Here is a 13,586-nt window from a genome sequence, read left to right on the forward strand (position 1 = left end):
CAAGGTACATAACCAGGTTCCTTGAATAAGTCTAAGGAGGCTTCTATAAAAAATTGTTTTTCATATGTCTTGCATTTTAATATGTGTCTTATGTCAGGTGAGTAAAGTTTTTAATTGACTTCATAATGGGCTTTGCAAGTCTATTTAATCCTTTCTTAAAGAGAGAGTTACAGATGGTACTTCAGTGTAGGTATCTTTGGGCATGTGCTTTCTAGGTTGTTCCACACTTAGAACAAATGCCAAAGAAAAGAAGAAAACAAAGCATGTCTCCAAGTCGACTTGATGGAAGTAGAGAGGACAGGGTGCAGAGGGAGACACAGTAGAAAAGATGGGCTGAGGGACACTCAGGGGCATCTCAAGGCCAGGCTGAGTGTCTACAGGGATTTGGGAGCAGGAGGAAGTCACACCAACAAGATCAGCCCTTGTCTTAGAGCTATGACACTGGCTAATGGGTAGTCCAGATGTTGGAAGCCTTAGAGAGACCCCAGAAGCAGAGTCCAGGTGGTGGTGGAGGGGCCTGTTGCTTCATGCCAAACAGGATTACAAAACTCCTTCTTCCTAAGCAGGAGAAGCCCTCACTGGGTGACAAAAGGCCCACTTCAGACCCCAGTCCTCTCTTTGGCCTCTCCAACCCATCGGAGGTTATCTGCTCTGCCTCACCAAGGACCAGTCTTCCAGACATGGTAATCAAAATCCCCTCTTTCTGCATCAGGACGCTGTACCTGGGAATCAGCCAGGGTTGCACAGTCCTACCAATTATCAACTGAGTTTGACCTTGCCTATATTTCTCAAATCTTAATGCACTGTAAGAATTATTCCTGGGGCTGGGGGCATAGTTTAGTCAGAAAAGTGTTTGCCTGGCAAGCACAAGGACCTAGGTTCAGGCCCCAGGGACCAGGTGGTGAGGCATACTTGTAATTCCGGTGCTGGGAAAACAGAGACAGTGGATCCCTGGCCAGCCAGCCTATCATGGCTACTTGGCAAGTTTCAGGCAAGTGAGAGACTCTGTCTCAAAAAGCAAGATGGAGAACTCCTGAGGAATGACACCTGAGGTTGTCCCCTGACCTTCACATGCATGTGTACATGCACAAACATGCACACACAAGCACACACATATACACACATGCACCTGCACACACATGGGCATGCACACATACACACACACAAAATAATCCCTAGCCCTAATATTTATGCATATTTGCCCATATCCCGGTCCATAGGTAGGTGTTACCACTTGCCCAGCTGACTCTAAAGATATTTTCAGTTTGGATGCTCTGGACAGACCAAGCTTCCTTTGCTAAGCCGAATTTGACCGACAACCTTTCCCTTCCTTCTACACAAGGGCACAAAGATTCTGTTGCACCGTTTATGCGCTGTGCTCTCAGGCAAGGCAGAGCTTCTCACAAGTTCTCTTCATTCACCCCATCAGTCTTGCTTTTCATTTTAACTGAGTATCACTTCATCTCCATTCCCAATGCAGTCTATTTGAGGAAGCAAAATATGACATGCCTGCCTCTTAAAAGCCATTTGTAACTGTGCCTTCAGCTTTGTGGATTTGCTGTGCTTCTAGCTTCGGTAAAAGCTGTTTAGTAATAAATGTGCTGGGTAGCTTTATTCTCTTACATGGATATTGTTTCATCTCTCAGAGACATCATCACTGACATCAACTCCTTCTGTGAGTACCAAGCATATGTAATGAGGCAAATTTTCTTGTTTTATCTATCTGGTAGCTCTCCAACTATTTTAAAAGCTTTTCATAGCATATTAATTTTACTGGGCCAAACACCCCACCTCAGTTATCCATTCAGTGAAGTAAAACAGTGGCGTGGGGCGGGACTCGCAGATTAACCTTTTTCAGCAAATGCCTCTTGCCTTTTACTCATGAGATACCTTTTCCTCCACAGAGATAATGGAGAATAAATGTTTAGCCTTTTCCCATTATTTATTGGGATCTAGTGATTTTCAACCAGCTCAAGTTAAGGACACCATTTGTCTTGGGCTTTGTTACTGATGTTGGTTCAGTAGAAACCCTTCACTCCCAGATCAGCATAATCTAGTTCCATGGTCCATCTTCAGGTGCTGTAACAGAATACCATACACTGGAGAGTTTCTAAACAAAAAATGTTTTCACAGCTCTGGAGGCTGAAACATTCAAGGTCAAAGAGTGTCATCTGGTAAGGGCCTTCGTGCTGCCTTATCAAGTGGCAGGACGAGCAAGAGCAATCAGGCTGAGCTCAACCTCAAGCCCGGTATTAGGAAAGGTTCTCTTAGTCATTGGCATTCATACATACAAGAAGCAGCTGCCATGATCTAATCACCCATCAAAGACTCCACCCCTTAATACTGTCACGATGGCAAGTAATTGTCAACATGGGTTTTTGGAGGGGCACATCCATACCACAACAATAAACTTGGAGCTTAAAAAATGAGCAAGACTTACACACAACACTTGTGGAGTTTTTGATGGGCTCACACCTTACAAACAATGGAAAACAAAAACTGGAAATATCATGACTTCAAAATGCATTTAATACCCATAACCTGCCGACATCACAGCTCAGCCACACAGCACACTTTGAGTGGCTGCTGTTTCCCTTTGTAATCACAGGGTGAAGAGGAGCAGTGGGTCAATACTGCTGCCCAGACTTATAAGAAAGTATTATGCTTGTTCTGATTTTGAAGTATGATTTCTACTGAATGTGTGTTAGTTTTTCACCCTCATAGAACAGCAAAACAAAAAACAAAAACAAAAACAAAACCTTAGGATGAACTATCAGAGGTCATGAATCTCCTTGTTTCTGTCCCTCTCTTACACACACAAACACACACACACACACACACACACACACACACACAAAGTTGCCTTCCAGGATTTCCTAGTGAACATTCAGGGTCTTTTCAAAGCCCCCTGCCATAAGGCATTGTTCTTGGGAGAATTAAATTGTCCTTATAACAATTCTCCTGCCATACAAAGCAGCTCCATTAGTAGAGTACCTTGCATCTGTTAGAGGAGGGAGGCAATAATTAATTGGTTGAACCTACATCACCTTGAAGCCTATAATTCATCCTGTCACATGACCAACACTACCTAATTGCACTGCTATGGAAACAGCAGAAGTATGTGAGCAAAACACAAAAGAAGAATCCTGAACCAGAAGAAGAAAGAGGGGCCTAATTACCTCCTCAGATGGTGCTGGGTGATAACAGGAAAAAGATGGGGGCAGGGACACCATGACTTAGCTTAGTGACTTAGAATGCCACCCATAATAGAAAACTTCTTGTTCTGAGTCATAAGTCCACATAGTAAAGAAAAATGCTTAATGCAATGCTTATATATTTACACTATTAGAAGTGACCCAGATTCAAGAGGCAAGTTCAAGTTGCGTTGGCTTCTGCATGTAACATTGGAAGATTCACTGATCTGGTCAGCCCCAATGATCTATTATGGCTTTTCCCAAAAATGTGTAGTTTAATTCTATTTGAAAGGGAGAAAGGAAATAAAGAAAGAGGAAGGGAAGGAAGGGAGGGAGGGAGGAAGACAGGAAGGAAGGAAGGAAGGAAGGAAGGAAGGAAGGAAGGAAGGAAGGAAAAAGGAAGGAAATCATTGATTTCTTCTGCATTTTTATTTAGTATTTAATAGAACAAAGGTCTCCAGACTTCAGGCAAACTCCCCCTCTACATGAATTCTTATCTGAACCTATTCAAGATGCAGAAAAAGAGAGCTATTATCTCACTCCTCGAAGCATCCTTTCAGAGGTAAGTCCTCCCACCCAGTGATCATTCATTCCTTCAGTACGTGTCTGTGAAGCCCTGCCACCCTGCTGCTGAGACAATTGGCTGCAGCCCGGGGACCCTAAAGCTGAATCCTACGTGGACAGACAGCTCGTGGTGCTGGTGCTTGAATAGGTGCCTATAGTACAAGATAGAGGGGTTGGTGCAGAACACAGTCGCTTCTCCAGTCCCCGGGGGCGCACTAGTGGTGGTAGGTGGGGAGCTGACTTTCAGGCAGAAGACCAAGAACGTTCTATAGAGGAGATGACATTTGACCTTACTTGATGGATAATATTTGTACCCTAGTAGTCTTTCTACATTCTGGACTGAAAGAAAAGTAAGAGCAAAGGCCCTTGGGCAACACACTGTGTGGTGTATCAGCCTATTGATCAACTGGAAGCCCTTGTACATATTAGGCCCTGCATGGTACTAGGCATGATGGCTACTGTAATTACCCTGCTCTCAGAGCCCACAGTCTATCAGTTGCCACAAAATAATGCTACACAAAGAAGCACAAAGGAGTCTAGAACATCAGATGTAGGACAGGTTTTCTCTTTCTACTGGAATCAAGGAAGGCTTCAAAGATTCACCGGCATTGGCTGTGTGTCTGGTGAATGTCGGTTTGGTTAGGCTGCAAATCAGAGTGCGTGATGGGCACAGTAGGAAATAACAGCAACAACAAAAAAAGCCAGAACATGATGGACACTGATCGCCAAGTTGGCATCATTCTATGGGCAGCAAAGGGATGAAGATGACTTCTATGTGGGGAAATGGCAAAATCTGAATGAACTTCCAGGCACATTGACCCAGAAGCTTTATCTGTGGTAGACACAGGTATACAATGTGAAATGAAGTCAGAGATGGAGCCACAAAATGGCCGGAGCAATAGCATCATCTCCAAAACTAGAAATCTTCTACTAGATGGTGATACATGTTCACTTAAAGAAGCATTCTGGGGTCAAGTCAGTTGTGGAAGTACTGAATCTAATTTAAGCAAGTTTCTTAACAGCCACGTTCTCAGAGCTTTTAGTATGCAGTTGTACATTATAAGTAGCCAAGTGATGCATAACACAAGGCATTTTTCAAGCTTTTCTGAGCACAAAACACTTCTTTCACCACAAATATCTTCATACTAGTATTCTCTGGGACAACTCATCAATCAGGCATGTATTAGGATTGATTTATAAGCTGGAAGTTCTCGGAGGCCCTTTGTGGAATACAGTATCTAGGGAAGTAGACAAAACTGTGCAATAGTCATCAGGAAGGCTGAGGGGATCAATGAAGGGTGTGGGGTAACTGAACACAATTCTAATGGGAAGAAGAGAAAGGGGATGTCCAAGGTAAAAGAAACCACATAGATGTGGGGTCTGGGGTCTGGAAGAACACCTTTGGTAATGGGACACCTGTGCAGAAGACCGGCTCGACTGAAGGCAGTTTTCCAATTATAGGTTAGTGGTGAGCTAGGTTGGTCATGTCAGAGTTTTTTTTCCAAAAAAATTTATTTATTATTTTTATTTTATGTGTATGAGTGTATTGCCTGCATAGATGTGAGTGCACCCATGTCGTGCAATGCCACAGAGGTCAGAAGAGGGCATTGGATTCCCCTGGAACTGGAGTTAAGGATGGTTTGTAGCCAGTATGTGGGTGCTGGGCATCGAACCTGGGTCCTCTGCAAGAGCAGTCAGTGCTCTTAACCTCTGAGCCATCTCTCTAGTCCCATGTCAGGGGTTTTGAAGCAACCATTTATTGCTACTGACTTTTTAATAGTTTGGTTGAAGGCCTCATGGGGGTGAAACTTTCCAAACCTGTAGAGGTCCCTAAAGCAACTTGAACTGCCCATGAGCTTGGCGACCTGAGACCAGCTCCACATTGTGTCTAGTCTTTGATCTAGCCAGCTTCTATGATTCTGTGGTAGAATCAACCACCTGGGGAAAGGGTTCATGACATTAAATGCCTAGAAATTAAACAGAAAGGAAAAATCCTAGCTTACCAGTAAAATACATGTGGCTAGGAAGGAGCATGGGGGCTCCCCAGAAGGAAATAAAACAGACTTTGAACATATCAGAAACTGGTAATTCAGTTGCCTATGGATCAGGTCCATTGATATTCTCTGAAAAAGAGCCACTGTACATGCAGTGGAGGCTGTGTTTCTTCAGATGCAGAGCAGCAGTCTTAGGGATAAGGAGGTTCTGTGCTGATTGGTAGACATGCATCCTTATATCTCCTCTTCTTGGCTTTAGTTGGAGAATATTGCTGATTCTAGTAATTCTGGTGAATCCATTGAATCCAATAGTCCAGACCGGGTCTTCAAGAGAGTTGAGAGCCATTACATGTCAATGAGATCCTAGTAAGTACAACTGCCATATTAAGTATTGTATTAGTCACTTTTCTGTTGCTGTGATAGAAACACCATGGCCAAGGGAACTTATAAAAGGAAGAGTTTCTTTAGCTTACTGTTCCAAAGGAGCAAGAGTCCATCATGGCCGGGGAGGCATGGTGGCAGAGGTGACTAGAGGAGGAGTGGAAGCTAAGCTCTCACATCTTCAAGCAGGCACAGGATGCAGTAAGGAACTTGGGATCCAGCAAGGCTTAAGAACAAACTCTCTAAGCACCGCCCCCCCGCCACCAAAGTGATGTGCTTCCTCCAGCATGGCCACACCTTCTAAGACCTCCTAAAACAGTGCCACCAACTGGGGATAAAAACATCCAAATACTTGGAGCCTATGGGGGACATTTTCAATCAAACTACTACAAATATTGATTTTAATACAATTATTGCCAATTCATTTTTAACCTCTGTGTGGGTGTATGTGCATGCATAGTGTGTATGTGTGTGTGTGTGTGTGTGTGTGTGTGTGTGTGTGTGTGCTTATGTGTGTGATTGTGGGTACATACCACACAGCTCTTGTGGAGGTCAGATGACAATCCCTGGTTTTGGTCTTCCCCTTCTATCTCATTTGAGGCACAGTGTCTTGTTTTTCACCATTGGCCCATGAGCTTCCAGGGATTCTCCTGTCCACATCCCATCCTGCCATAGGATTACAGGGGCAGGCTACCTTGCCTGGCTTTACCTGGGTTCTAGGAATCCAACTCAGGTCCTTGGGCTTACATGGCAAGTGCTTTGCCCACTGAGTCATCACTGTAGTCCCCAATTCATTTTTAATTCTTGACAAATTGGTACAAAACATAACCAAAGGCTCCATTTTGTACATTTTTCAATGCACATTGAATATTCCTTATTTTAAATGCTTCAGATTTCAGAGTTTTTCCAAATTTTGGAATATTTGCATATATATAATGATATATCTTGAGGGATGCCACACATCTAAACATGAAATATATGCTTCATATTTTTGTATCTGCCCTACACACATAGCCTAAAGATGGCTTTATGCAATGTTTTAAAATAACTTTCTTTGAGCCTGGAGAGATGGCTCAGCAGTTAAAAGCACTGGCTACTCTTGCAAAGGACCCAGGTTCAGTTCCCAGCACCCATGTGACAGTTAGCAACTGTCCATAACTCCAGTTCCAGGAGATCCGACTCCCTCTGCTGACCTCCTTGGACATTGCAAAGCACAAGTGCACTTACATACATACAGGTAATACATTCATACTCATAAAATAAAAATAATAAATATTTAAAATAATTTTGTTTATAAAAGAAAGTTTAACGGCGTGGAATTTTCTACTTGTCATAGTGTTATGCAGCAATTCATATTTTAGAGCATTTCAGATTCAGATGCTCAGGTGAGGGATGTTCAACCTGTGCTCTCACTATAAGGAACTCTGATGATGTTTTTTCCACCCATAGGGTGTCATCTGTGACATCCTTAGGACATTTCTGTCCAGAGAAATCTCTTAGTTTTGCATTTATGTCTCTCCCACCCTCACCCTGCCCTCCCAACCCTGTAAAAGGTTATTTTGATTCCAAATCCATTTTTAGAAGGAAAGCTTGTTCGATTTGGCTCTGCCCGTGGCTGTGATGCTAATGGTTGGATATACTTCAAGACTTTGTCAGTCTTCACGTGGCTGTTAGATGCTTATATTTGACAGATACAGTGGAAAGTTGTAAATAGACATGCTTTAAAAGGGGGCTTTCTGAATTTCTTATACTCTAGCCTTTTCAAAGAAATGCCCTCTACAACTTCTGATTGCCAAGAGGAATCCCAGACTCCTCCAGAGACCCAAGATGGGGGGCTTCACCTGCAAGAAGGCGGCACAGGAAGTGATCCATGTCTTTCACCTGCCAATGCAGAAACAGAGACCACAGATGATAAGGGATCAGCCTCTCTAACTGTTGTGAAATTGTCTATATTACTCAAGTAAAGCTCTGATTTCTAAAACTTTGTGGGCCCTAAGAGCAAAGAAGACCTTATTTGTACATTCAAATTTTGAAGTAGTCCCAAAAATTTCCAAGTCAGTCAAGAATCTGACCGGCTTCTTTGTATCACTGATCTTGTGGCCAAGGACAGTGATTGTCAGAGTTGGAAGTAAAGTGATCCCCAGGCTAGGGGTGGCCTTTTCAACTACTTTGAAATTTTCTTCCTTGGCCAGTCTTTTGGGTCTCAGAACTCCGGACCACACTGATGTGAATAGTATTCACTAGCTTCTACCATTAGCATAATTATGGGCAAGAAATCTCCTGTAGACCAGAAGGAGAAATCTTGGGGTTTTAAGTGATGTCAAGGGAATTTGATAAGATGGTTGTAATTTCAACTATTCACCATGTCCTCTTGTATGGAATACTTTCTAGCAGACAAATACGCAAATTGACCTTTGTGGTTGATTATAAAATCAATTAAGTTCATTTTTTGCCTCTCTCCCCACTGTCTACCATCTACTACCACATCCCAGGAGGGGCGGGGAAGGACACTAATGAATGATTTTCAGCACCTTAAATTCATATTTTTTCTTCATATATTTTGGACAAGCTTTAGCTTGAAAATGTCATCTCATAAACAGGAGGTTAAAAATTAACTCAGAAAGCGAAGTTCATTGCCTGATGCGACTTTTACAAATATTTTCTGTCCCAGCAACATCCCTGACAAGAGCCGAGTAGAGATGCTGAACCTGTTCCTGTCTCCTCCCGATGCCCTGAATTATCTTGCTTTCACCGAAGCCGCAGGGAGGATATGGTAGGGGGAGATCTGAATGACGCTGACAGTGAACAAGATTCAAAGATGGGAAGAGAACAGCTTTATTCTGAAATACTGTATTTGACAAAACTGACTGGGGACTTGGACTACGATGTTGTCACAATAAGGACTTGAAGCACAAGGAAGGGTATTGCTACATGGGAGGTTAATCTTTTGAAGGAGTTTAAGGACCCAATATTCTAGGAAGTAGCATATTTCTGAATCATCAAAGGTGAGGACAGGGCAGGACAGATATTTCAAGGATGCTGTTCCCAGTCATACACAGTGAATATTCGATGCATGAGAAGTGAGCAACGTGAGTAAGAATCAAAGACCTAAAATAAAAAGTATGTATGAGGGCCTAAGATTGCCATAGTCAAATTAAAATTAACCTGTGCTCAGGGACTCTGACAAAAAAGTCTGTGTGGTAGCTAATTGGTAAAAGCATAATCGCTATTTATTTGAGCCTGCATCCTTCTAGACTGCATGCCGGCACAGGCCAGTAATCTCAGCACGCAGAGACTCAGGAAAGAGTGTTTTGAGTTCAAAGTCAACCTGAGCTTCATAGAAGATTCCAGGCTGCATAATGAGACCCTGTGTCTCCCTCCCTCCAAAACAAAACTGCTTAATTCATTTTAGTGGAAGGCTATATTTTTATTAGACAGGGCTCTCCCTGTTCCCAAACTAGCCTGGAACTTGCTGTGTAGACCAGGCTGTCCTCAACCTCCTAAAGATCCACCTGCCTCTGCCTCCTGGATACTAAGATTAAAGGGGTGCAGGTGTGTGCCACCATGCTCAGTGGGCTGTATTTTTATAGGATAGTTCTTTAATGTTCCATTTTTCCAACTTTCTCATCATCTAAGACTTAATAAATACTTGATCAGGCTGTGGCTAACTTTCTCATTTGTTCACTCACTTATTTACTCATTAGACACTCATTTCAATGCTATGTGCTCACTTCTGGTAAACATTGATTGAGTATCCTCTGTTTTCTTGGAACAGTGGAGGCATAAAATTTAAAAAAAAAACCCACCAATAAAAGAAACAAAAAGGTAGCTTTATAGTTCCAGGGCAACATAACCTGATAAAAAGGACAGTCGCATGATTAAGCAAACTTGGGGCAGGGGAGATTAATTATAGCAAAAGGGGAGGATGGATTTGTCAGGGCTTTGCAAGGGCAGTTTGCCTCCACTGGGCTTGAGAAGAAGTAGTGGTGGAGGAAAAGTTATTCTAGACAGAAAAAGGAGACAGCTCGTTTCAGATTTTGGGTGATCCAGCTTAGAGTGAGGTGACCCTGCAAGTCCCATCCCTGTCTTGCCCTCCCATGACTCTGTCTCACAGTATATGCTGCTTCTCACTGCAGTGTGGCTCAGTGGGACGGTCCCCCACGCCTAGGGTGCTTATTCCACCACGGAGATCATGTCCTGGCTGTGAATGACCTGAAGCCCCAAAGCCTGGAGGAGGTGTCCTTGTTTCTCACCCGATGCATCCAGAAGGAGGTGAGTCCTGTAGACCAGCCCTGGCCAGGCTAAGTCGGTGCTGGAAGGAACAAGATCAAGACCTCGGATGGAGTCTGCAAAGTACACAGAAGATGAATGAATTTTTTCCTCTAGATACAGAATATTTCCTTCTAAAGCAGTATTTAGGAAAAGCACTGGGCTAGGAGACAGGGCACTGGGCTTATGACCTCAAACACAGTGCAAGGTGGTAAAGAGAATTCATGTGGAATCAGACTAGCATCTAGATTGCAGCATAGCTCCTTGAAATGTGTACCTCGGTTTTCTGTAAAATTGGGGATGCTGATTGTACCAGTTGTTGAAGAAGTAAATGAGATTATGTGCTTGTGATGTGATGGTCACAGATTAGGTGCTCAGTGTAATTACTATAACTTCTACTTGTGTTGGTCATGCAGTGCTGAAAGGCTCACCATTTATTTATTTGTTTTTATTCTATGTTTTGCCTGCGTGAATGTAAGTGTACTATGTGCATGCAGTGCCTGTGGAGGCCAGAAGATGGCATCAGATCCCCTAGAGCTGGAGTTACCAAGGGTTTTTAGCCACCTGTGGGTACTAGGAACCAAACTCAGCAAGACACCTCACGTGTGTAACATGTCTGAACCAGTTACATCTATGTAGGCTACAGATGAGAGAGATGGGAGCTGAGGCAGGGATAGGGAGGGAAGTGAATGGAGAGAATATGAGAACTTTTTAAAGGCAGAAGAGGTGGTATATGCATTGTAAGGGTCAAGAATGATGAATTGCAGGAGAAAACCATCTAACTTCAATTTCCACTTTTGTCTGGAGCTGTCCTGTCTCGTGGTCTTATTTTGATTCACAGGTTCAGTTATTGAGTTATTGGAGCAGCTGGGCTCCTCTGGGAGCCACCAGTGCTTTCTAGAACCTGCCTAGAGGCTTAGGCCCAGTGATGTCAGGGAATGAAAGTCTATCTCTGGCCTGAATGTACGTACCATGTCATCCATCCCTGGCTACTTTGGGCTTATTACAGTTCATCACAGGATTCCCTACAAAAACACCTTCAAGGGATGTGGAGAACAGATTAAGAACCAGTGATCCTAGGGATAATCTTCAGTCATTTATGTCACCTTTGTTGTGTTTCAGAAAGTAAAACTCTCCATTGGCCGGATCCCAAATTCAGAGAAGTTTCATGCTGTATCCTGCACATGCCCCTTAAAATACAAGGAGGTTGAGCCTGTCCAACAGGATATGCCAGAACTGGAGAGGACACTAAAGAGGAGTCCAGCCATCAAAATGAACCAGAAGAAAGCATCCGGAGAGTAGCCTGCTGTGGGCCCATCACAGAGTGGGAGGATGGAGTCTTGGACCATGCAGGGCCCCAAGCCAGCATGCTGAAACACTGTACCTGTGTCTTAACAATGAGGGTTACTGTCCCCTCTTTAGCTGTTGCACTGAAAGGGTCACATGGGATAATGACTAAGGAATACAATGAAAACGGAAGGCCTTATTATCTGAGACTTTGTCCCAAACACGGCAGACATCAATTGGGTAAGTCCCTGGTCTAATTAATAGCACTGTGTGCTCCATGGTCCACACAATCACCCCTTTGTTAGGGAAGGTCCAGTTCGAACTACTCATTCTGGGAAGGCAAGAGAGATGAAAGCCCCCACAGCATCCCTCCCAAATACCAAATACCTCCTGTGACTCAGCAACCTAGGAGCCAGCAGACTGGGCAGAGCCGCCTCTCAGTCTCAGTGCATCTGCTTTCTGAAAGACACAGTAACTATTTCAGAACCTCAAGCAGTTGTGAGGTATATCCAGCCAAGATCTGCTTGCTCCACAAGTAATTAGGAAACTGTTTGGATGTTCTTAATTGATTGGCTTATTAACGAATCGATCCTATGAAGCCAAAAGAGCCGAATGCTTTTTCATAACCAGGAAAGCAAAAACAGAGCTGAAACACTAATCAACTCAGGGAACGAAAGGGCTGAGATAGAAGCTACCTCCAGGCTGTCATTTCATGTGGAAGAAACGAAGGTTTCAGAAGATCAATGCTGTGTTCTCTTTATGGCCCAGACTTACATAGCTGTTTGGAGGCAGAACCAAGAATCTAAAGCCAATTTTGGAAAAGAAATTCCTAGACTTTTGTCCTCTCTCTGGATTTATGTTAGAAAGGACCTTTAGTACTCAGAAGAGAGATTCAATACATTTCATTTTCTGTTACTCAAATGGTTGACAAAATATAAAGTATTTTCATCCATGTGACTTTATGACTTACTCTTTCTCCTCTTAGAAAGAACACAGAGATATCTGTGAAAAACAGTTTACTATCACACCTTATCATTGCTTGTGATAATAGAAATCATTTGGAGATTGCTTAATTATGATTTTTATATAGGTGAACATACTTGTTTTAGTTACTTTTCTGTTGCTGTGATAAAACACCATGACCAAGGGAACTTATGAAAGGAAGACTTTATTTGAGCTTCCAGTTCCAGGTTCCAGAGGGATTAGAGTACATTATGGCAGGGAGATATGGTGGCAGGAGATGGCCGGTGGAGTGCTTACATCTTTAGGCAAGCACAGGAAGCAGAGAGAGACTGGGAATCTGGCAAGACTTAGGAACTCTGTAACTGCCCCCCCCCCCAACCTGCCACACACGCACAGTAATGTGCTTCCTCCAGAATGGCCACACCTTCCAAGACCTCCCAAAACAGCACCGCCAACTGGGGACAAAATGTCCAAATATTTGGAGCCGATAGGGAACATTCTCATTCAAACCACCACAATACTATGTACATGAGCTGTAGAAAAAACAAGGAGAAATGAAGCTGGTGCTGACTTCAGAGCCTCAGCTCTACTGCCTAGCTTTCATGGTGCTAAAAGGTGCTATGCATGCTACTGGAAGAAAAAAAAATCATCAGTATTATCCAGCTGAGAATCCTGTGAACTACAACTGGCCTGGCAAGATAAGCTCACCGGTGCACTAGTGGCATGAATATTATGGGAATAACCAACCACTCTCTAATTGGACTCATAGAATCGAGCCCATATCTGACATTGATATCGGGCTTAGGAGCCTGAGGCTAGACAGGTCACAAGGCATAGGGAAAAACCCAATAGTAGTTTTCTGTTAGTTACGGTATTATAACTATGTGCAGCAAATGGTGATTAACACAGAAACCCAAAACTGGCCAAGGTGCAG

The 13,586-nt window shown here is 43.3% G+C and overlaps 1 protein-coding gene across 4 annotated transcripts in view; it reads left to right on the plus strand.

The window, feature by feature from the left end:
• The window catches only part of Plekhs1 (pleckstrin homology domain containing S1), a 26,918-nt gene extending 14,595 nt beyond the window's left edge, over positions 1-12,323 (plus strand). For 2 of the 4 annotated variants that reach the window (XM_017797402.2, XM_029562128.1), the window contains 7 exons: positions 564-683; positions 3,631-3,756; positions 6,012-6,118; positions 7,890-8,093; positions 8,805-8,906; positions 10,270-10,405; positions 11,525-12,323. In XM_017797402.2, the coding sequence (XP_017652891.1) occupies positions 564-683; positions 3,631-3,756; positions 6,012-6,118; positions 7,890-8,093; positions 8,805-8,906; positions 10,270-10,405; positions 11,525-11,704 (975 nt within the window). In that variant the 3' untranslated portion in view covers positions 11,705-12,323. The remainder of the gene's footprint in view (positions 1-563; positions 684-3,630; positions 3,757-6,011; positions 6,119-7,889; positions 8,094-8,804; positions 8,907-10,269; positions 10,406-11,524) is intronic. The other 2 variants (XM_008830214.3, XM_029562129.1) reach the window with 1 other exon arrangement.
• The last annotated feature ends 1,263 nt before the right edge of the window (positions 12,324-13,586 follow it).

Source organism: Nannospalax galili, unplaced genomic scaffold (assembly GCF_000622305.1).
Source record: "Nannospalax galili isolate Female #2095 unplaced genomic scaffold, S.galili_v1.0 scaffold974, whole genome shotgun sequence".
NCBI lineage: Eukaryota > Metazoa > Chordata > Mammalia > Rodentia > Spalacidae > Nannospalax > Nannospalax galili.